Source organism: Arvicanthis niloticus, chromosome 4 (genome assembly GCF_011762505.2).
Source record: "Arvicanthis niloticus isolate mArvNil1 chromosome 4, mArvNil1.pat.X, whole genome shotgun sequence".
Taxonomy (NCBI): domain Eukaryota; kingdom Metazoa; phylum Chordata; class Mammalia; order Rodentia; family Muridae; genus Arvicanthis; species Arvicanthis niloticus.
In genome coordinates, this window is record NC_047661.1 from 74934594 (window position 1) to 74959446 (window position 24853).

The 24853-nt window shown below is 39.4% G+C and overlaps 1 protein-coding gene across 4 annotated transcripts in view; it reads left to right on the forward strand.

Moving 5' to 3' along the window:
• Positions 1-24853, forward strand: part of Arnt (aryl hydrocarbon receptor nuclear translocator) — a 65066-nt gene that overhangs the window by 30502 nt on the left and 9711 nt on the right. For 2 of the 4 annotated variants that reach the window (XM_034500873.2, XM_034500874.2), the window contains exons 5-12: positions 3449-3493; positions 7252-7465; positions 10864-11077; positions 12304-12406; positions 17738-17803; positions 18692-18777; positions 21376-21452; positions 22614-22748. In XM_034500873.2, coding sequence (XP_034356764.1) covers positions 3449-3493; positions 7252-7465; positions 10864-11077; positions 12304-12406; positions 17738-17803; positions 18692-18777; positions 21376-21452; positions 22614-22748 — 940 coding nt within the window. The remainder of the gene's footprint in view (positions 1-3448; positions 3494-7251; positions 7466-10863; positions 11078-12303; positions 12407-17737; positions 17804-18691; positions 18778-21375; positions 21453-22613; positions 22749-24853) is intronic. The other 2 variants (XM_034500876.2, XM_034500875.2) reach the window with 1 other exon arrangement.

The following is a 24853-nucleotide window of genomic DNA, read 5'->3' on the forward strand; positions in this document are numbered from 1 at the left end:
TCTGTTTAGAAATACTGGAGTAGAGAGGGGTTGTGTGCCTCTACTACTGCTAATAAAAGGAATTTTAAATGATTAACTTCAAACAAAAATGTATTTCTTAGAATTACAGTTTGTTTTGATAGTTTACCTTATATACCATTGGAAATTCAGTACATGTTCAAAAGCTAAAAATAGGTGAATTTACTGGTCTTTTGAAAATGAATGTTTTGTTGTTAGAAGTTATCTAGAATAAGGAACAGGCAGGCGTAACTACTCTGTTATCTGTCTTCTCTTCAGCATGTGTGCATACATTTTACAGTCTTCATGGCTCCCTGCAGTTTTATTTATCTTTTTTTAATTCTTATTTTTAATACTCAAACAATTTTATTTGAGTTTAAAAGAAGAACAGAGTAGGTAAGCTGTAAAATATCAGCCACTGGCTGAAGGAAGAGAATGGAGGAAAGAGGAAAAAAGGCCATGTCATTTTAAGCTGGCGTGGAGATGGGACATTTGATGGACAGGCAGCCAGCCATTGGTGGTGAGGGAGGCTTTAGAGACAGAGTGGGGAAGCCCAAAATGTTGATGAGAAAGAAGCATGCTTGGAAAAGACATAGAGCATCTTTTTTAGCCTTGTGGGTTGTGACCCTTTTTGGGGGAATCAAAGGATCCTCTCACAGGGGTCTCATATCAGATATCCTACATATTAGATATTTATATTACCACCCATAACAGTAGCAAAATTATACCTACAGAGTAGCAACAAAAATAACTTTATGGTTTGGGTTCACTACAACACGAGGGACTGATTAAAGAGTCCCAGCATTAGGAAGGCTGAGAAGAATCACTGTGCTAGGGAAAGGAGAAAAGGAGAAAGTGACAGAATGATTCTTACATGGCTGTGGCCTGTTAAGATTCTGCTTTTAGACATTAGTTGATTGTGCTTATGTATGTGGGTATGTGCGTATGAAGGCATATAGGATTTTCCAGAGTTGAATTTACAGGCAGTTGTGAGCTGTCTTTAACCTGAGCCATTTTCTCTCCCCTCCCCCTCCCCCTCCTCCTCTTCGTCCTCCCCTTCCTCCTCCTCTTCCTCCTCCTCTTCATCTCCCCCCCCCATTATTCAAGTTAAGTTCTTACCAGGCCTTCTCCCCTTCTTCTCCTTCCCCCCCCCCCTGCCTCTCTTTCTCTTTGTCTCTCTCTCTGTCTCTCTTTGTCTCTCTCTGTCTCTGTCTCTGTTTCTCTCTCTCTCTCTCTCTCTCTCTCTCTCTCTCTCTCTCTCTCTCTCTCTCTCTCTCTCTCTCTCTCTCTCTCTTGTTATTCGAGTTAAGTTCTCACCAGGCCAGGCTTTCCTGGAACCTGCAGAAAATTATTTTACCTTTGTTTCTGACTGTTGCTATTAAAGTTGAACACCACCACAGCCAGTTCTTTTTCTACGGATTATTTGTGTGTGTGTGTGTGTGTGTGTATGTATGTATATATATATATATATATATATGTACATGAAGAGGATAAAGGACAACTTGAGGTGTCATTTTTCAGCAACCCCCCCCCCCATCCCCACCCTACCCCTGAGATAGAGCCTCTCTCTGTCTTGGATTGTATTCGGTTGACTAGGATGCTGCTCAGCGAGTCCTGGGATCCTCCTGTCTCTGCCTTTGTAAGGATTTTAGTTTCTATTTTATTGGAATTTTTCCATATGTTGATAAAATAACAAGTACAACAATAATAATTTACTCTGTTGCAAATGCCTAGGCTCAAGCAATTCTCCTATTTCATCATCACAAGTAGCTGCTTCTTACTATATCCATCTTAAGGCAGAGTCTTAAGAAGTTATTTTATTTGCATGCCTGGCTTTATTATCTTTGTTTATGTGAGTCAGTCTCTCTGGCCTGTTACTCAATTTTCATGTTCACATGTGTTCTACATTGAAATAATGCTTCTTGTCATTATCTTTAAAAGGTTTTTTAAAATTTATTTACTATTTTTTCTTTATTTGGTCTTGCCTACATATGTGCAGCCAGCATGTGGGTACCTGGTATCCTTGGAGGACAGAAGAGGTCATTAGATCTTCTAGAACTAGAGCTAGACACTATTGTGAATTGCTGGAAATTGAACTCAGTTTCTCTGGAGGAGCAGCCAGTATTCCTTATCTACTGATCCATCTCTCTAGCCCCATTGTTGTCATTTTTAATAGCTGAGTCTTTTTGGACTGTTAATATACCTTACTAGATAATTCATTTGAGGCTTATCTCTCTTAAAATGAGTATTGATATACTGAATTAGCTAGTACCTTGTTTTTTCAGTTGCTTCTCTCTCCCCTTTTTGGGGGGTGGGGAGTCTTTCTACATTGCCCTGGTTATCCTATGTATCTCTGTATACCAATCTGGACTTAAATTCCTCAAGTGCTAGAATCAAAGGCACACACTACCATGCCTAGCCCCTGCTACCTGCAGTATGTGTGAGCAATTACTTACAGGAACATGTACATTTTCCTTGGCTACACCACTGTTTTTTTTTTGTTGTTGTTGTTGTTTTTTTGTTTTTTTTTTGGAAGAATTTAGTGAAAACCTTTGTCTTTTTCAAAGGAGGAGGGATTGATACTGGTTAAGTTACAGAAGAAGTGCTGGGGTGCCTGAGCCAGAGTTCATTAGGTTAGGAGTGTCAGTGATAGAGACTATGCAAGGAATCCAGCTCTCGGTGTAAGGATGTAATCTCATGAGGAACATCTGGTCATGGTCAAGCTAGATGACTCAGTGTGTGACTTTCACTCCAAGCCTGAGGACCCAAGTTCTTCATCACAGGGTGAAAGAAGAGAACCAACTCGCACAAGTTGCCCTCTGACCTCTGTGTGTACTCTGTGGCACACATGGACAAGCACACTGACACACTAAATATTACAATGGCAAGAACAATCCTGTCATAATTTTTCGAGTGTGTGTGTGTGTGTGTGTGTGTGAGAGAGAGAGAGAGAGAGAGAAAGAGAGAGAGAGAGAGAGAGAGAGAGAGAGAGAGAGAGAGAGAGGAAATTATATTTCCAATCAGTTGTTTGAAGCTGTGTAATTTAGTCAGTAATATACAACAGTGAATGTGAATAAGAGTTTCTTCCCAGATTGGTAGCAGCTTATAAGAATGATAATTCAGAATTCCCTGGTTAGTTCTTGTTCACATTCTGTATCTTTGGTTTCTGTAGAGATTGTTTAACAAAGTGTTTTGTGTTGAGATTGTCTTAGTTTCTAATTGGCCTTGACGTTCATCTTATAGGTCACTTCTTTCAGACTTATGACTGTAGATTCACCACAAAGTTTCTACTTGTATGTCCGTTTTCTCCCTTTCCTCTGGATCCATTTCTTTTCTTCTTTCCTTTCCATTTTGCATTTCACGTTTCCTTCCTCACTTTCACCTGCCCTTTCTTCTTTCCTTTCTTCCCTTTTATTTTAATTTTTGCTTAGTTCATCAATTCTGTTTTTAGGTCGGATGATGAGCAGAGCTCTGCGGATAAAGAGAGACTTGCCAGGTAGGAGCTGTGTTGTTTAGCATGAAGCAGATGCTGCCTTTTTACCGTTTGTCTAACCCATCCTTTCTTTCCCTTTCTGTATTTTCTCTTAGCTATAGCAAAGGAGGACATGAGGTTTTACAAGTTGGGGTGTAATAAGAACTTTGGCTTCCCCATCAGGAAGTAGGCGAATTAAGCCAGATGTGGCTCACTCTTTTGATCCCTGCATTCGGGAAGCAGAGGCAGGCGGAGTTCTATAAGTTTGAAGCTAGCCTGGTCTACAAAGAAGTTCCAGGACAGTCAGGGCTACACAGAGAAACCCTACTTGGGGTTTGGAGGGAAGAGTAAACTGGTGTTCATTTTGATTTTTTTTAAAAGAGATTTATTTATTTATTTAATACATATGAATACATTGTAGCTGTCTTCAGACAAACCAGAAGAGGTCATGAGATCCCATTATAGATGGTTGTGAGCCACCATGTGGTTGCTGGGAATTGAACTCAGGACCTCTGGAAGAGCAGTCAGTGCTCTTAAATGCTGAGCCATCTCTCCAGCCCCCATTTTGAAAATTTTTTATTTTTCTTTACTTCATCACTAAGATCCACAGAATGTAAAGGATTTAGATCCGGGCAGTGGTGGCGCATGCCTTTAATCCCAGCACTTGGGAAGCAGAAGCAGGCGGATTTCTGAGTTCAAGGCCAGCCTGGTCTACATACAGAGTGAGTTCCAGGACAGCCAGGGCTACACAGAGAAACCCTGTTTGGAAAAACAAAACAAAAGGATTTAGAACTAATGTGACTGTGTCCACTGGTGCTGTAACAGGAACATACTCTCTGTCAGAATACTGATAATTACCATTGTTCCCAGTGTTTGAGCCATGACACATACTCTGGACTACCATATGTAGATTCACAATCTAGATCACTATGTCAGTAGAACTGATTGAATCCTTGTACTTTCTGAGGAAGGTTTTAGCTACCTTGGTATGGCTATTTAAAAGATAGAGTTTCTAGGCTGGAGAGATAGCTCAGTCTGTAAAGTACTTGGTATGCAAGTTTGATTACCAGAGTTTTATCCTCAGAGCCCACTAAAAAGGAGGGTGTGGGTTTATAGCTGCTTGTGTTTGTAATTGTAGAACAACAGGGAAGCAGAGGTAGATCTCTCCCTGGTCAGCTGCACCAGCTTAGGAGTAAAGCCTTGGGTCCCAGTGAGAGATGCTGTCTCAGAAAACAAGGTGGGAGGTGGATATCTTAAAAATGACACTTCAAATTGACCTTTGGTTTTGACATACATGTGCATGCATGCTCGCACAGTGTGTATGTGCACACACATTAGTTTTCTAGACTTCAGTTTCAAAAATTTGTCAGATACTAAGAAGATGGGTACTTTAAAATTAAGAGTAGATTTAAAAAAATGTTTGAGAGTAACTAAATATTAACCTATAAAGTGGGACCTTTTTGTCTTTCAGGAAGAGACTTCTTTTTTCTCTTTCAAAACAGGGTTTTATGTACTTTATGCAGACCTTAAAAATCCTTATTCTCCTTGCCCAAGTGCTAAGATTATAGGTATGTGCCATCATGTCCAGATAAATCATCTCCATAGTCAGATTTTCTTTTGAAGGAGCACTAGGGACTGAACTCAGAGCTTTGTGTGTTGTGGGTGAGCACTGTGCCACTCATTGAGCTATGTTTCAGGACCTGTTTTAGTTCTCTTTAGACTATTGTCCATGATACAGAAATACTGTATTACACCCAAACTGCTGCTCTGGTCTCTGAGTTGGCATGCTTCACTAGTAACTGGATCATTAATACAAATATTTTTACTATTGTCCCCTTGTATTACTTCTTCAAGCTGGGCCACAAATTCATTCTGTGACTGTTTTCATCTGCTGCTGCTACTGCTATGCTTCCAGCCTTCAGAGAACTGGAAAACATTGCCCTGGGGAGAAGGGCAGCTCTGTGAAAGCCAGCTAATCCTCTTGCTTCAGTTGGCTCATTATAACAAGGGCATTGGTGTTAGGTATTGTGGTTTTGTTTTTCTCTACAGAATAGATCCATAAGTGGTAAGAGAAATACATAGACAATAAAGCCCAGCTGCTCAGCTAGGAGCTGAAGTACATACAGCCTTTTGGTTTCCCTTAGAGGCATCCTCATGGAAGACCCTGAACAGCCTTTTAGTTTTCCAGAATTTCCATTTGTAGACTCTTAGGTTGTTCCTTTTGACAGTTATATTAATTCTGCCTCACTTTTGAGATCTTTGTTAGCCTGGTGAGATCCACGTTCTCTTTCCATGCTTTTGATGTTCCTTTCCCTACTCTACCCTTTTCCCCTCAATACCTTTTGCTCAGTCTGGGGACCCACAAGATAACTTGGACTCTCTTAAGTTCAGTGCACTGCCAAACCCAGATAAGAATTTTGTGCATTAGTATAAACGAATAGAATTCCAAAATACTCCAATTCTGTATCTTAATGCCATAAGCAGCTTTGACAAGGCAGCATTTGATATTCTAAAAGAATTTATACTACCATGTCTTCTTTTTCTTTTCTTTTTTCTTTTTGGGATAAGGTGTCACTATGTAGCACTGGCTGTCCTAGAACTCAGAGATCCCCCTGCCTCTACTTCTGAGTACTGACTGGGCTTAAAGGTTGGTGTCACCACCCTGGTTTTCCTCTCCCTTTCCCTTTTTCACTTTCTTTGTTTTAAAGGCAATCTTATGTATTCCAGGCTGAGCCCAGGCTTGATAAGGAGCTGAAAAAGAACTATCCACTCAAGTGTTGGAATCACAGGTTTTCATGACTGTTAGAGATCAGACCCAGAGCCTTGTCCTTGTTAGACAAGCTCTCCACCACCTGAGCTAAATTACCAGACTGGGACAGCTGCTGCTTTTCTTTTTCCTTAAAAAAGGGGAGGGAGTAGTTTTGAGACAGATCTTGCTATGTAGCCCAGGCTGGCTTCAAACTCACCTTGGAAGTTCATGGTGATCCTCCTGACTTAGCCTCCCAGTTGCAGAGATTATAGACAAGCATGTGCCAGCATGCCTGGCCTCATTCAGAACAGGGTATCAGTATGTAGTCCATGTTACCCTGGAATTTGCTGTATAGCCCATACTGGCCTCAAACTCAAAATTCTTGTGCTTTAGTCTTCCGAGTGCTGAAACTGTAAACATGTGCTATCATGTCTGGCCTTTATACTATTATTTCTTTCATAAGCTATTGATTCATTTACTTAACTTGACAAAAGTTGGTCATTTTATTTTATAGGCTTCAAATGTTTTAACTAGAAAACATGTAGTTAGTGAGGCTGAGCTTTATCCCCTTAGGAAGTTAAGTAAGTGAAATTGACATTTAAAAAAATACTCACTCCCAACCTTACCCCTGAGACAGGATTTCTTTGTGTAGCCCTTGCTGTCATTTTGTAGACCAGGTTGGCTTTGAGCTCAGTGACCCACCTGCCTCTGCCTCTTGAGTGCTGGGATTAAAGGCATGCACCACCACACCTGGCTTTAATTATTTTTTAAAATATTTCTTTACTCTGAAGAAGTGGTAATTTAATGGAAGTGGTTTACTGGAGAGGCATTGTGTATTTTTTTCTTTGTCTAGACTTTGTTAGTTTCATGCTTACTCTGCATGAGGTTGGCCTGCTTGGCTTCTGAGACTTGAACATGATCAAATCCAAGTTACTATATCCTTCAGCAGCTGACCAGGTATCCATATCACTCTCCTGTACCAAAGGACCAGGTATGACCACCTAGAATGGAGCTTCTTTCTTTTTTTATGCAGGGAAAATCATAGTGAAATAGAACGGCGGCGACGGAACAAGATGACAGCTTACATCACAGAACTGTCAGACATGGTACCTACCTGTAGTGCCCTGGCTCGAAAACCAGACAAGCTAACCATCTTACGTATGGCCGTTTCTCACATGAAGTCCTTGAGGGGAACTGGCAACACATCTACTGATGGCTCCTACAAGCCATCTTTCCTCACTGATCAGGTCTCTGGGTCTTAAAACTGACTCTGAGTATATCTAAGTTTTGGACTAATTTAATGATTTTGTTTGGTGTTTGCTTGTTTGTTTTGGGGAGGGTCTCATGTAGCCCAGGCTGACATCCAACTCAGTGTATTGTCAACATGTGTCACCATGTCCAGCTTCAGAAGCTTGGTTCTTCATGAAACACCAGACATGGAAAAAAATGAATTTCAGCCCTTGGCTATCACTGATTAAGTATTGGGGAAATGAGAAATAGATAAATTAGTTGTGAGAACTTATTTAGCAAGGTTTTAGGTATTTTAGAACTTGGCTCATATATACAGCCTGTGAAGTGAAAGAAGGGTTTGATCCCAGAGAAATTGCCATACTCATAGACCAGCGTTCTTTGGGTTGGGTTTATAGAGCTTGGAGGAAATCTGCCTTACCCCTGAGGCAACTTTCAGTCTTAATGATGAGAGGAGTGTACTAGGCAATTCCTGTTGCTCCATGAGGAAAACAGGGCAGAAATAATTTTGCATCATTCAGGAACTTCATCTAAGAGTTATGTCTGGAGTTTATTGGTAGAACACTCACCTGTGCTAGAGACTCTAGGTTCAATCTCCGCTATTGACAAAAGAAAGAACTAAATGTGAACATAAGTGTGAGTAGTAAGATACATAACTGAAAAATGATGGGAAGAGTCACACAGAAAAGAGATGGCTTCTTTGCTAATATTTTGTGTGTGATAGATATACAGTGGTGGCATGTCTAATCTCTCTAGACTTGACTGAGAATGACTAGGGAAGACATGTTACATTTCAATTAAAAATCCATAATTGGGTAGGGCATGGTGATGAATGCCTTTACTCCCAGTACTTAGGAAGCCAAGGCCAGCCTGGTCTACAGAGTTCCAGGCCAGCCAGAGCTACATAGCAAGACCCTGTTTCAAAAATAAAAAGATAATGATTGTTCATACCTAGAATATGCAAAGCCCTGAATTTGATCCCAACACTGTATGCAGTTGGGTATGGTAACTGGATGTGGTAGCTCATAACCTGTCATTTCAGTGCTGAGGCAGAAGTAGGAGATTGAGGATTGGAGTCATCCTCCTGCAGGCCAGCCTGTTATATATGAGACTGTGTCTAAAATAGATATATACACATATAAATGGTTATATTTGAGACTTTGTCTAAAATATGTATACATATATAAAATGTGTGACTACTGTGGGAAGTTTTAGAAAATACAGGCAAAGACATTTAATGTAATGTCACCATTTTTGTCTTAGAATTATAGGAATATGACGTGAGAGAAAGGAGTAAGTTCTCCAAATAGGGTGGTCTGTTTGCTAGCCCATGGAGTATATTTAATAGCTATGTACATATAAATAGTCAGTTTACATCCTTAGAATACATTCAGATATTTATTAAGCTCCAGTTATGCTCCTTTTGTGGCAAACCAGGTACTTGTGCTGTGAGAAATACAAAGATTTTTTTTTAAGGTCACTGGTAGAAACAGATAATATAAATTGGTAACTAATAATACCGAACTAGAGTTGTAACAGGCTGATAGAGTATAGATATAGAAAGAGGAATTAGGTGCTAGCTGTGGTGACACACTACTGTAGTCTCAGCAGCCAAGGTATCTGTGAGTTACATTGCAATTCAGGAATACTTGGAACTGGGGGAGCAGTGTGGTGGTGTGGAGGGAAGGTACAGGGTTGAATTGGATTTTATCTCATGGTTCGGAAATGTGTATGGTTTCTGAGAAGAGAGGATGAATGGGACCTAGGAAGTATCTACATGTAACATATGAACAAAAAGAAGAGAATGTGGAGCAGAAAATAAAGCAGAAATAAATGGAGTTTCAGAAGATGCTAAGCAAAAATGAAGTTTATATGGTGCAGTGAGTAGTGTTATCTGGTTGTGTAGAGATTGAATTTAAAAAATGATGATGAGAATCCCGGAGAAGGGACTTGAATCATCACTTAGGAGGCTATAAGTAAAACCACTTAAACCAACAACAGCAGAACAGACGTAGTGGGTTGCAGTGAAGACGGAGGGGTTATTATTGAAAGAAGAGAGAGTGTAACATGGTCTCGCTCACCTTACCGTCTTTAATCTACCGTCAAAATGACAGTGATCTAATTATGTATTTGTAGGGATGACTTAGTTAAACTGCTTTGGCTCCCAGTGGGTTACATGTGAGCACCGCCCACAAGCTCTCTGGATTCATGAATGAAAGACACACGTAGGCCAGCTTAACTTTGACATACCTAGACTAGTTCAATGGCTGAGCACTTCTAAAACTCTCCACAGCCAGCAAACACTCCCCTCTGGTATTCTTGGGTTAATATCATTTAAAATTTATTTTATCTTTGCTTCCCTGGCTCCTTTGGGCTGCCCCCTATCTTTGTTGCCCACGAGGCTTCTGGGCAGCCCTTCCAGGGACCACTTTCCTGGAACCCTTTCTTTTCTCTTTGTTTTCCCCCAGGGAACCTGGAAGTCCTGCCTTTTCCATCCTGTCCAGACATCAGCCATTGGCTCTTTATTGATCAATCAAAAACTAGTTTGGGGTCCAAAATTAACATAATAATAACACAAGCAGCATTAGGCAAGCCCACTTCATATTTTTAAGGTTACTTTCTAAACATTAAAACCTAAATCCTTTAATAATAGCATATTCTGAACAAGTTGAGGGAAGATTCAGATGGAATTAAGAAATGTTTGTGTTTATAAGGTGGAGTGGAAAGGGGAAATGTGAGAGGATCCTAAAAGGAAAACATGGAGGATAGATCAACCAGCGGGTGCAGAGGCTTGGTGTAGAGCTCACCTTACAGAGCACTTGCCTAGCATGCATAAAGCCCTGGATTCAATCAGCAGCACCCAGGAAACCAGGGTGCTGCTGCATACCTATAATCTCAATACCTGGGAGGCAGAAGCAGGATGATTAGAAATTCAAGGACACCCTCCACTATGTCACAAGTTTGAATTCAGACTGGTCTCCATGAGACTCTTATTTAAAAAAAAAAAAAAAAAAAAAAAAATAATAATAATAATAATAATAATAATAATCAGTTAGTAGTCATGTATTAGTTTTAATTCCAGTACTTGAAAGGCTGAAAGAAGGCCAGAAGACCCCTGCCCCCTCCAAAAGTTTTATCATTCATTGTAAGCCTTTTTATTCTCCTTTGAGTACTAAGAGAAAGAGGTTAATAGCAATTTAGAGAAATTGCAGAAATACTTATTGTAAAAAGTTTGCCAGTGGATATTTAGGGTAGGCACCCATGGCTTGGATTGAGGTAAGCCTGTGATTCCTAGTGGAGCAATGCATATATACCCAAGAATCTTGCTGCTTCCCATGACTAGTTGTGTATGTTTTTCCAGAGTTCACTATTAACTTTGGTTTATTTTCTTGACCAGGAACTGAAACATTTGATCTTGGAGGCAGCAGATGGCTTTCTGTTTATTGTCTCCTGTGAGACTGGCCGGGTGGTGTATGTCTCTGACTCAGTGACTCCTGTTTTGAACCAGCCACAGTCTGAATGGTTTGGGAGCACACTCTATGATCAGGTGCACCCAGATGATGTGGATAAACTTCGAGAGCAGCTCTCTACTTCAGAAAATGCCCTAACAGGTGAGAGTTGGGTGGACAGCAAATAAGTGGGGAAAAACCTTTATTTTGTTGAAGTATTTAAGATATTTAAGCCCAGCCCTTACATTGGTTTGTTGAATCTGGCAGAGCTTCTAAAAATTTTTTTCCTTAATGAATATAATTGTTTTTAATTCACATGTAGAATAATCTACTTTTTAGCTTATTCTTAGAAAATATTTCATCAGTGGTTGTGTTCTTATAAATGTTCATTTCTATCTTAATAATATCTTAAATAAAATAGGGAAATTGAAATTTATAATAGTTTCCTTCCTCTGTTTTTACATAATAAAAGAATTATCTATGCTTGTATTTTGTTACCTGGCATTTTTTCATACCCACTTGTGTTTGAGTTTATGCTAGGTTCTATGATAATAGATTTTAATTTTATAGAGGAGTGGCTGTTGGTACTTGGGTGTTGTCATTGCACCTCTGCTAGGTCATTTCCCCTCCACCCATTTAGATGCGATTCAGTTCTTTAGCCAGTGTTTGGCTAGAGAATAAGTGACATCTGTTCTTAGCAACTGTATACGACCTAACAATGGAAACAAGTAACTAGCAGTTAAAATATGAGAAACTCCAATGTCTTTGCAGTGCAAATGTTCATATTAGTGTTGGGTTTTTTGTTTTTTTCCCCCTCTTTTGTGATTTTGTACATTTCATTTCTTCATTTCTCTAATCTCCCCTTTCCCCAAATGTTACTTATTTTTTAATAAATAAAGGAAAGAAACTGTTTTGTTTTTAGACACATACAAGTTTCTTAGCGTGTAAAATTCTTGTTTTTAAACCAGACATTACCTCTACCCCAAGCTTGAAGATAATTAGTAGACTGGCCTAATGCTTCAGTGGTGAAGGAGCATGTCACGTAAGCCTAGCAGTCTAAGCTTAGTCTGCAGACTGCCTAACAGTTGGAGAAGAGACACCTCCACGTAGTTGTCTTCTGACCTCTACATAGAGGAGTGGACTCACGTGCACAATAATACTAGTAGTTTCTACTTCTGCTTTACTCAGACAGTTCTTGAGCCATTTTGGAACTAATAGTGAGATTCCTAGATGAGGAGGAAAGTAGTTGAGGCTTCAAGAAAAACGCATCTCTGTCATAGACACGGAAGCTGGGAGACATAGTTGGACACTGAGCTTTGCCGTGTGTGTCTCCTCCCTTTCCCATCCACAAGAGTTAACTTGAGATTGCTCTTCACGTTGTTGTCCAGGGCGGATCCTGGATCTGAAGACTGGAACAGTGAAGAAGGAAGGTCAGCAATCTTCCATGAGGATGTGTATGGGCTCAAGAAGATCATTCATTTGCCGAATGAGGTGTGGTTCTTGGGGTTGTGTTGGGGTAGGAATAAGAGCAGCTAAGGCTTTCGTTTCTGTTCAAGGCATTAACAGAATGTATCTAGAGCTACATTCCTGGCCACAGTTGGATTACATTTCATTTTCAAGAACCAGTTGTTTTATCATACTTACAATATAGTATTTAGTAAGAGAATAACAGTGAATTACTGTTAAGTCATAGTTAATAGGTCCTCTGTATCTGTCTTCTGTCTTATTTTCACAACTGTTCATAGGGTAAGATTCAGCATTCATTATTTTGTTCAGGGGCTAGAGAGATGGCTCAGCAGCTAAGAGCACTTTTTGCTCTTCCACACGATCTTGGTTTGAATTCCAACACCACATGGCAGCTCACAACTATCTGTAACTCTAGTTCCAGGGGATCTGATTCTCTCTTCTAGACTCTGTGGGCATGAGGCATGCATGTGGTGCACAGTCATGCAGGCAACACACCCATGCACATTAAACATGTTTTAAATGGATTTAGGATGTGGGAGAGATGTCTTACTAGCTAAGAGCACTTGATGTTTTTCTAAAGGACCTAGGTTTCTTTCACAGTACCCAGATAGTGGCTCATGGCCACCTGTGACTCCAGTTCTAAGAGGTCTGATATTCTCCTGGGCCAGCAGGCCACATACATGGTGCATATATTTGCATGCAGCCAAAACATTCATACACATAAAATAAAAAATGAATCTTTTCTTTTAAGTGAATACAGAAACTGGAGAGATTGCTCAATACTAAGTATTTGTTGCACAAACACGAAGGACCTGAGTTCAACCCCCAGCACCTATGGAAAAAGCTAGATAATCCCATTTCTGGAGAGGCCTAGCCAAATTGATGAGCCCTAGATCCGACCGAGAGACCCTTCTCAAAATTCAAGATTGGAGGGGCTAGAGACATGGCCCAGTAGTTAAGGATAATAGCTACTCTTCGTAGCACTGATTCAACTTCCAGCATTCACATGGTTGCTCACAGCCATCTGTTACTCCAATTCCAGGTTATCTGATACCTTTTTCTGGTTTCTGTATCCAGGTATGCACATAATGCACTTACCTACAGGTAGAACATTAATACACATTTTTTTAAAAATTAAGATGAAAAGCTCTTGAAGAACTACATGTGAGGTTGGTCTCTGGCCTCCACATACATGTGCATGCACAGCATGAACATACGCATACATATACATGAATCAAAAAACATTTAACTTCGGGGGCTGGAGAGATGGCTCAGGGATAAGAGATTATATTGCTCTTGCAGAGAACTGGGGCTAGTTTCCCAGCACGCTTATCAGATAGCTTGTAGCCATCTGTCCCTCTAGCTCCAAGGAGATTCAAAGCCTCCAGCCTCCACAAATAGGCTCCACACATACTCCCCTCCTTTTCCCATGCATACAGCTAAATAAAATAAATCTTTAAAAAACAAAACAGATGGGCTAGAAAGATGACTCATCAGTTAAGGACACTAACTGCTCTTCTAGAAGTCCTGGGTTCAAATCCCAGCACCTACATGGCAGCTCACAACTGTCTAACTACAAGGTCTGACACTCTCACACTGACATACATGCAGGCAAAACACCAATGCATATAAAATAAAAATAGAAAAAGACAATAACAGATAAACCGAGTGTGACATTGAACGTCTTTTTGGGGGGTAGAGTAGGGGTTTCGAGACAGGGTTTCTCTGTATAGCCCTAGCTGTCCTGGAACTCACTCTGTAGACCAGGCTGTCCTCGAACTCAGAAATCTGCCTGCCTCTGCCTTCCAAGTGCTGAGATTAAAGGCATGTGCCACCACCGCCTGTCAACATTGCACGTCTTAAATCATAGAACTCAGGAGGCAGAGGCAGGCATATGTGTGTTTGAGGCCACCCATTAACAAGCATTAGGTTCTCAAGATTATATACTGCTTGATAAAAGACTAATGCAGAATCTTGTTTTAATTCATAGCAGCGGAGCTCTAGACCTTACCCCACCTCCATTTATTTATTATTATTTATGTGTATTCAGACTCAAGATTGAATTGTTTCATCGTCTAAGTGCTGAGATTATAGGCATTTTTGTTTGTTTGTTTTGTTTTTCAGATTAAAAAAAACCCTGTGTGTGCATGATATATGTGGATGTGAACTCATGTGTGTGGTGGTTGGGGTGCAAGTTGTTGGTTCTTTATTTCAACACTGTGGGTTGATCTAATCAAATTTAGGTCATGAGGCTTGTGGCAGGTACCTTTACCTGGTAAGCAATCTCCCTGGCTATGTTTTTTTCAGATTTTGGGTTTTTAAGACAGAGTTTCTCTAAGTAGCCGTGGCTGTCCTCAAACACAGCTCTGTAGACCAGACTGTCCTCTAACTCAGAGATCCAGATCCGCCTGCCTCTGTCTTCTGAGTGCTAGGATCAAAGACATGTGCCACCATACCCAACCTTTTTTTTTCTTTCAGATTTTTGAGATAGAATTTTATGTAGTCCAGCTGGCTTGGAATTCCTGCTTCTCCTTCCACTATGCCTGGCTCAGGAAACAATTTATGAAAGTTAAAAAAAAAAAAAAGTTCAGGTTGTATAGTGGAGATAGATTGCATCGTACTGAGAAAATGTTTAGGAGAAATGGATTAAAAAAGATTTTCTGGTGGCTGGAGGGATGGGTCAGTGGTCAAGAACACTGACTACTCTTCTAAAGGACCCAGATTCAATTTCCAGCCACCACAGAGCAGCTCACAGCTGTCTGTAACTCCAGGATATAACACCCTTACACTGACATACATGCAGGCAAAACACTAAACCACTGCCCAAGTAAAAATAAAGAAAATATTTAAAAAAAGATTTTCTTTCAAAGGTACAAAATTTAATATTACATAGTATAATAGTTTAGAGTAGCTGTTGGAATCAGATTACTATGGTTTATTTTGAATAGGATTCATATTATGTTGTCCAGGCTCATTTGAAAATCCTCGACTCAAGTTATCCTCCATTCGAGTTTCCTAAATAGCTTGGGTCTACAGAAGGTATATCACTATAGTTGACTGAATGTTGGTATTTATTTAGGGATGGGGTCTCACTAATCTAGAATTAGTGCACCCCTGGCTGATCTAGAATTGGCTATATAGACCAGGCTGGCCTTGAAGTCACACAGATCTGTCTGACTCTGCCTCCCAAGTGCATTGTTTTTAATCCATAGTATTTCATGGATTTGAATTCAAATTTTGATACTATAAGACTTATGTTGCTTTGATTTCATCATTTAATATTGGAGGTGATACTGTCAAACTTAAAACATTGTTATAAGGATTAGCTCAATCAATAGTATGAAAATACTTTAAATAGAACACGATACCTACATAAGTCTTTCTAACATTTACCTATTTATTTCTTTATCCTTTCTTTTTTATTTGTTTGATAGAGTTTCATGTACCCAAGGCTGGCTTCACACTTACTGTGTACTTGAAGGTGGCTTTAGACTCCTGATCTGCCCACTCCACTCCCAAGTGCTGGGATTACAGGTACATGCCACCATGCTTGGCTTACCTATTTTTTTTTTAAAGAAATAAAATACTGGGCATAGTGGGCTAGCCTTTGATGCTAGCACTTGGAAGGTTGAGGCTGGAGGATTGCTACAATGCCAGCAAGGCCTGTGTAGCAAGTTCCAGGCCTGCCAGGGCTGTATACTGAGACCTTGTCTCAGACAGTCAGTCTAGATTTGGTGGTGTGTGCCTGTAGTCCCAGAACGTTGGAGATTTAAGGTAGGAAGATCATGAATTCCAGGCTTATATAAACTACATAGTATACCTTTTCTCTAAAAACATAAAATAGAGAAAGAATAAAAATAGGATTGGAGAGAGTGTCTTGTGGACATGGTAAGACTAGAGTAAGGGACATGATAATGACATGTAGCAGATAGAGATGGCTGCGCTTAGAGCAGAAGTCAGAGAGCAGCAGCGCTCAGTTTGTGAATGAAGTTTCACAGGTCCGTAGCTCCTCCTGTTTGAGATTGCTTGTTACCTTTGGCTGTTTTTATGCTTGATTGCTCAGAATTGTCCAGTTAAAAGACTGTATGGCCGTCAGACTAAAACTACTTACTGTCTAGTACTTCACAGAAAACAGCCACCACCTTCTGATGTAAAGAGACTGCATTTGAAGAGTGTATGGAATTGTTTTAGTTGAAGTTTTAGGTCAATTAAAAGTTTTAAAGGAGTTCAAGCTGGTGGTCCATACCTTTAATCTTAGCTCCTCTTGAGGCTAAAGAAAGAGGATCTCAAGTTCAGGGCCAGCATGGGCAACGTAGTGAGCTCTAGTCCAAAATTTGGAAAAATAAAAAATAAAACAGGACTTACTTCTCTGTGAGCAGATACTCACCTGGCAAGAAATATCTTAATACTCAACTTTTAAGTAATCTACTAAATTTGTCAGCATGGTGGGACTTTCCTATAGTCTCATTTCTTGGGACTTAAAGGCAAACAGATAGTGAGTTTGAGTTCATTCTGTATTGTATAAGATCCTGTTTCAAAAAGTGGTTTGAGCTGGAGAGATGGCTCAGTGCTCTTCCAGAGAACCTGAGTTCAATTCCCAGTAAACACATGGTGACTCACACCCATCTGCAATGGGGGTCTGATGCCCTCTTCTGGTGTGTCTGAAAGAGAGCAATGATAAATACATAAAATAAATAAATCTTCAAAAAAATTTATATAAATATGTATATGTGTGCATATATGTATGTGTATATATATATGTGTATATATGTAATAAATATGTATATGTGTATGTATTTATGTATATATATGTGTGTATATACATAGGAATGAATAAAGTGGTCTGAGTTGGAAACCAGAGATTTGTGTAAGGAACTTGGTAGAAAGCCTGATAATATATGTTTGATTACTGGAACCCACATAGGTGAGAGAACCAACTCCTCTAAGTTGTCTTCTGTCATACACTCATACACACACGGGGATGAAGGTTCGGGGAGAAAGACAGACAGTCAGGGAATATGGTAAAGTGCTTGTCTAAAATGCATGGAGCTATGGGTTCAATACCCAATACCATATAAGATTGGTATGTTGGTACCTGCCTGTAATGCCATTACTCAGGTGCTAGTGATCAAAGGGTCAGAAGTTCAAGGTCCTCCCTGGCCACATAGATAGTTCCACCAGCCTAGACCTGAAGGTGCTGCTTCAAATTAAGCAAAACAAAATAATAGGAGGTTTCTCAATCTCAGGCTGACTTTCCTTGTTAGTTACTAGTTTTCAGTGTATAGTTGGGTCTTCTTATCCTACTCTTACTGTTTCTTATAGCCTATCAACTTGTATCTTCTGTTTGTTAAACAGGTGTGGCACTAGCTCTGTGGACCCTGTTTCCATGAATAGACTGAGCTTTTTGAGGAACAGATGCAGGTAAAAAGAGATGGAGTTTTTTACTTTCTTTACCAGCTCTCACCCTCTTCTTTTACCTCAGTCACTTACAGTCTCACAATATGTTTCTGAACTAATTAATAGATCCATCCATCTGGCAATTGATTGACTGATTGGTTTTTCTGTGACAGGGTTTCTCTATGAAAGTTGGTCTGTAGATCAGGCTGGCCTTGAATTCAGAGATCCTGAGTGCTGGGATCAAAGACATGCACTACCACTGCCTGTATTGTTTCTGACCTTTAAAAACTTCTCTTGCTCAAGGAAGTTGCTTACTACTTTACCTGTTTTCCTTGTGTGTTTTACTTCAACAAGGGCTAAAAACTTGGTGGTTTGGTTTGGTGGGAAAGAACAGGCACTGAAAGTTTTCTGAATATTCAAGAAACTAATGTTAAAGGTACTTGGGCTTTGTTTCCTTTTAACATTGGCTTTGTGGAGGCTTCTGGGATGGCTTACCTGATAAAGGGGATTGCTCCTAGACCTGACAACTGAGTTTAATCCCTGGAGCTCACATGTTAGGAGAGAACTGACTTCCACAGGTTGTCCTCTGACCTCTACATACCCACTCACATACAGACATGTATAAAACAATCAAAGAAATGTAAAAAAAATTAAATGAAAATAAAACAAAGTATTTTGGGGCCAGCAAAGTGGCTTAGTAGATAAAGGCACTTGCTGCAAAACATAACCTACAAAAGGGCGGAAGGAGAGAACCGATTCCACAGAGTTGTTTTCCTCTGACCTGCACAGATTTGAGGTGGCGCTTGCACCCACACATATACCAGTAATAAATGGATAAATAAATAACTGAATGCTTTTAAAACATAGGTTTTCTTTGTAGAATTTCACCCCTGATTCCTATACCTCTTCTAGGAATGGACTTGGCTCTGTGAAGGAAGGAGAACCTCACTTTGTGGTAGTCCACTGCACAGGCTACATCAAGGCCTGGCCTCCAGCAGGTAGGGAAAGTATTCAGTGGTTTCTCTCTGAGTACACTTGGTTACATAAATAATTGGCAATGTTTTATTAACAGTTAACAAATGCTATGTACCCCTTTGTGAAATGTGCTTAAGAATAACTTAAGAGAAAGACTGATAAAACAGACTCCCTCTCATTTGTTAATAATGCTGTAGTCCATTTGATCATATGGATTACAGAAACATAAAAATGACTCAATATTAGCTTTATCACAAAATTCTATAGATTTGTTTGTTTTTGAAGCAGGGTTTCTCTGTGGCCCTGGTTGCTTAGGAACTGGCTTTGTAGACCAAGCTAGCCTCATTTCCATCTCCCTCTGCCTCCCAGCCTCCCAGCTGCTGGGTTAAGCCTGCACCATCACCACTCAACCTTTTTTTTTTTTTTTTATGTTTTATTGGGGGCTGGAAAGAGGGCTCAGCAGTTAAGAACACTTACTACTCTTGCAGAAAACCTGGGTTCAGTTTTCAGAACCCACGTGTTGGCTTAAACTGCCTATAAATCCAGTTTCTTAGGATCTGTCATCCTCTTCTGGCCTCTGCAGGTTCCTATACTCATATAGCGTCCATAAATTCACACAAAAAAGCAAATACACACACAAAAATAAATGTATTACTGATGCTTATTTCAATATTTATAGTATGTAATATCATATGTAAAGTAGATAACATATTCGTTTTTAGCCTGGAACTCCTGATTTTCAGCAATTTTCTCACCTCAACCTCCTCCTGGAATTAACAAACATGAGCTACTGTTGGCGATGTAGAATTTAGTTATTAGTGCTAAGAATATAACCCAGGAATAGAGTACTTGCCTGGTTTATGTCAGGACAAAAAAAAAAAAAAAAAAAAAAAACAAGTAAGCCAGTAACTGTATATAGTTTAAAATATTTCTCATGTATAATAGTAGTATACACTGAATACTTTTTTATTTTATTTGAGATAGGGTCTTAGTGTATTCCTGACTACCCTGGAGCTCTTTATATAGACCAGGCTGACCTCAGACTCACAGAGATTCACCTGCCTTTACGTGCTAAGTGTTAGGATCAAAGGTGTGTACCACTATGTCCAGCTGGAAGCATTGGTATTTAATGCAATTAATTTGGACAAACTGAAAGGGAAGGGAAGCTTTGAGCAAGGAATGGAATGGCTTGATTATAATAACTTTAAAAGGGAGGTTTTCTCTGGAAAGGCTAGATGTGAGTAGAGTAGCTTTATTTTAATTTGAAATTAAATAAGGGATGTAGCAAAAGTGGTAGTGTGTGAGGATCAGACTTTGTTTTTAGTTTATGACCATGAACTCAAAGCAGTCTCCTTACCTCAGTCTCACAGTGCTGGATTACAGGCTGGTTCTCCATGTCTCCATGTTCTCCAAGGCCAGCTTTTTAAAACTGACTGTCAGCTTTCCAGATTTTACCTTCTTTATCACTTCCCTACCAGAAAAGGATTGCTGGGAAATGGGGATTTACAGAAGACAAAAATGCAGAGAAAAGAGAGACAGGTTTTAATAATTATTTGTTTTCTGTGTGGTAGTGTTTTGTCTGCATATATGTATCTCTGTGCACCACTTGTTTGTCTGGTGCCTACATAGGCCAGAAGAGGATGTTGGATTCCCCTGGGACTGGAATTACAGACAGTTGTGAGCTGCCATGAGGGTGCTAGGAATTGAGCCTGTCTGGAAGAGCAGCCAGTGCTCTTAACCACTGAGCCTTTTCTCAGCCTCCATTGATATATTTTAAGAAGAAATTAACATTAATTTGGAAAAAACTTAACATTTGCTTTCTGCCATTATGTGAATAGTTTAACCTATGGTAAGTTTCTTGACCTTTACATGGTTTTTCTCATCTACAATTTAAGAACATACATCCTGTATATCATTGTTGTGAGTTAGATTTAGTGTAAGGAAAACAAACACCCCAGTGCCTAGCATATGCTCTATAGCCAATAAATGGGACTTAATATAATTGAGAAAAGTTAATTTGAAATATTATGCATAATGACACATGAACTGCTGCATTAACTTCCTATATAAATCATACATTTACTGTATGTATTATCTTTGATACTTTTGTATAGCTATCCTAGATAAAAATGGGAGATAAAAATGTCGTGTGGGATGAACTCTTTTTCCCTTTTTTCTGTGGACATGAATAGCTTTTGGTGTTGGGGACAACTTAATTTTTTTTTTTACATTAAAAGTAACTGGTTAGGCGGGAATGTTTACTTCTCTATGATATAGTTACATAGCATAAGTAAAGTTTGTGTTTTTAGACTCCTTTGGGACTTACATTTTCAAATTTGTTAAAAATAAAATGGTTAAAGCCAGTTGTGCTAGTATGTGCCAGTAATCCAGCATTGGGAAAGATGTCCAGGTTATATACACACGCACATGTACAAGTGCACACACATAAAACAGTGACTAATACATATAATCAATTCTGTATAACTGATTATCCTTAAATCAATTGTTTTATACTTTAGCATCTTCATAGGAAAATATATGAGTGAGTCTTCAGTGACTTGCCTTTAAAGGGATTTGAATTTGTGATCTCTCTGAGTCATTCTCCTTTTTTTTCCACGAAGGTGTCTCCCTCCCAGATGATGATCCAGAGGCTGGCCAGGGGAGCAAATTCTGCCTAGTGGCCATTGGCAGGCTGCAGGCAAGTATGAGTCTTCACATATATGTCCTTTCAGTTTAGGGAAAAAAAGATTTTATTTGTGTTAATTGTCTTTTGCTCTGTGAATACATAGGAAAATTCCATAAAACTCAAGATCTAAAATATTTATTTATTTATGATTTTTTTGAGACAGGGTTTCTCTGTGTAGTCCTGGTTGTCCTGGAACTCACTCTGTAGACCAGGCTGGCTTTGAACTCAGAAATCCACCTGCCTCTGCCTCCCAAGTGTAGGGATAAAAGGCGTGCGCCACCACTGCCCAGCATAATAACAATATTTATAATAAACATTTCTACTCTCAGATTTAGGTAAAATCAAGAGCATGAGAAAGGGAGGTAATGTTTTTGTTGTTGATATTGCTAATGACGCTTCCCTGTGTTACCTAGGCCTCTAGCTCCTTGGTTCAAGAGATCCTCCTACTAAAGTCTCCTGCTTGCTGGGAGTAGAGGCATCAGTCACCAGGCCAGGCTCCCCTTGACATTGTTATTTTTAGCTTTACAGTACTTACTTTTCTCTTTCCAATTAATTTCTTTTGTACCTAAGGAAAATAAAAACAGTCATTTTTATTATTACTACATGCTTTATAATAGATTTTAAAATATCTTAAAGTTTTTAAGTTTATGGGTGTTTTGCTTTTATGTATGTCTGTGCACCAAGTACATGCCTGGTGCCTGAGGAGGCTAGAAAATATTATTGAATCCCTTGGAACTGGAGTTCCAGAAAGTTGTGACCTGCCATATGGACTCTGGGAATGGAACTCAGGTTCTCTGGAAAGCAGTCAGTGCTCTTAACACTGAGCCGTCTCTCCAGCTCTAGATTTTGATTATTTCATGAACACAGTTAAGTTTCTCAGAAACTTGAACCTCTCTGAATAATGAACATAGGCTACCCAAATAAAAAGTAGGTGGTTTGGGGTTACATTCAGTATTTTCTTACTTTACCAACTTGCTGAGAGATCTTGTGTAGGAGTAGAGTTAGAGTCTATGCCTGTCACTGGGGTTGACATTTTTGCATTTCTGGGTGAAACTTCTAAGAAGTTTCTAAATCTGGTACATTTCATATCTACACAAATACTCATGAAGATATTAAAAATATTTATGTAATTAATGGTATTCTTTTGGCTCATTTTTCTCTCTCCTCTCTTAGGTAACTAGTTCTCCCAACTGTACAGACATGAGTAACATTTGTCAGCCAACAGAATTCATCTCCCGACACAACATTGAGGGGATATTCACTTTTGTAGATCATCGTTGTGTGGCTACTGTTGGCTACCAGCCACAGGTAAGGAGTATAGCTTCTGCATTATTAATACTTAGGCCGCTGTTTTTTGTTACCAGTGTTGAGGTTACATGACCTTCTAATTCCAGAGATGACCAAAATATAGCAGTCTAGTTCAGAAAAAGAGATGCTTCTATTTTGCTAGTAACAAAATCTAGTCTCAACTTCCCAGCACGACTATCACTCAGTGTAGGAAATAGTTTGTAAAACCATATGGAAATAGTAGGTATAAATATATAGTTTTTATTACTAATATCAATACAGATAATTTAAAACTCCTTATTTTAATTATTCTAGTGTAACTAGAATTTATATAATTACTAATGGAATAATAGCCTCTAATAAATGTAAGTGTAGCACTGGTTACTAAGATTCTCATACAGTAGTACACCAGTTAACCACACATGACTCACATGGCCTCTTTTATCTTTTATCCTGGCTATGAGTATGTGAAACGGTCAGTCAGGAAGTCATCTTGAAAATGAAGAACTAAGTTGGAAGATTTACTTACACCCAGATCCAAGACTTCCTATTGTTATGGTGTTGAGTCTGATGAATAGGCTAAAGAGTCTTTTTTTACATTGGTAATTGGATTTTCAGCAAAGGTGCTTAGACAATTTCAAGGGGAAAAGATCTAACAAATGGTAGTATAGATACCAGATTCTATATACACCACCAACACCCTTAAAAATTATCTTACTATAGACAAAAATCAACTCAAAGTTCTAAATGTATAAGTCCTAAAGTTGAAAACACCTTTTAGAAGAAAATCTTTGTGCTCATAGGTGAGAAGGCCACAGCACACCTTGGGAGGGTGGGGTTCACCAGCTGCTGAAATTCATCTTTTTGTTTTGAGGCAAGATCTCCCACTGGCCTAGAACTTGCCCAATAGTATCAGCTTGCTGGCCACTGAGCTCCCATAATCCACTTATCTGGTTACTCTAAGATTATGAGAATATACTACACTTTATTTTATTTTATTTTATTTTTTTATTTTTGAAACAGCGTCTCACTATGTTGCTTTGGGTGTACTGGAGCTCTCTATGTAGACCAGGCTGACCTCCAATTCAAGAGATCTGCCTGCCTCTGCCTCCCAAGTGCTGAGATTAAAAATGTGCACTACCAGGACTGGCTATTTTTTATTCTATGTATATATGTGAATGTATGACTGTATGAATGTATACCATGTGTTTACCTGGTACCTCAGAGACCAGAAGAATGTGCTGGGTCTCCTGGAACTAGATTCTAGGTGGTCATAGCTCTCTTGATAACAACTGCTTTACTGGAAGTGTTGGATCAGGGATTATAAATTTCTCAACTTAGTTCTTCATTTTTAACTGTCTGGTATGTGATCTTTGCAAAAGCAAGGGTTTTAAGGATTGAGCCATCTCTCTTACCCTATCCTACCCCGACCTTTTTTCTGCGTTGTTTGAAAATGTATATTCTAAGAACCACACTCAGGACCTCTAATGTTATCTACAGGTTTAGCTCTTTTCATCCCTTCATCCCTCCTAAAACCCATCTTTTCCTGGGCTAGCCTCAAACTGGAAATCTTTCTGTCCTAGCCTGGGATGCTGAGATGAGTGTATGCCACCAAAAATTTTGGCAAAATTGTCAGGCAAAATTTTTTCTAAAATGATATCATTAAGAGAGCTGGTAAGGGCTGGAGAGATGGCTCAGTGGTTAAGAGCACTGGCTGCTCTCCTAGAGGTCCTGAGTTCAATTCCCAACAACCGCACAGTGGCTCACAACCATCTGTAATGGGATCCGATGCCCTCTTCTGCTGTGTCTGAAGACAGTGATAGTGCACTTATATACGTAAAATAAATAAATAAATCTTTGGGGGGAGTGGAGAGAGAGCTGGTAAAATGATTTTGTGAGGAAAAACCTCTTTATTTCTAATTATTCTGTTACATTCTACAAGCATACACATGACCCATAGAGTGCAAGTACGGTTGAGAGGACTCCTTGCAGGAGTCAATTCCCCCCAGTGTGGGTTCCAGAGATAGACTCAGGCATCAGGCTCGTGGCAGGACTCACTGAACCATCTACTGGCCCTGCTTCTTTCTTGTTTTCTTTCTGTTTACCTTTTTCTCCGTACACCTCTT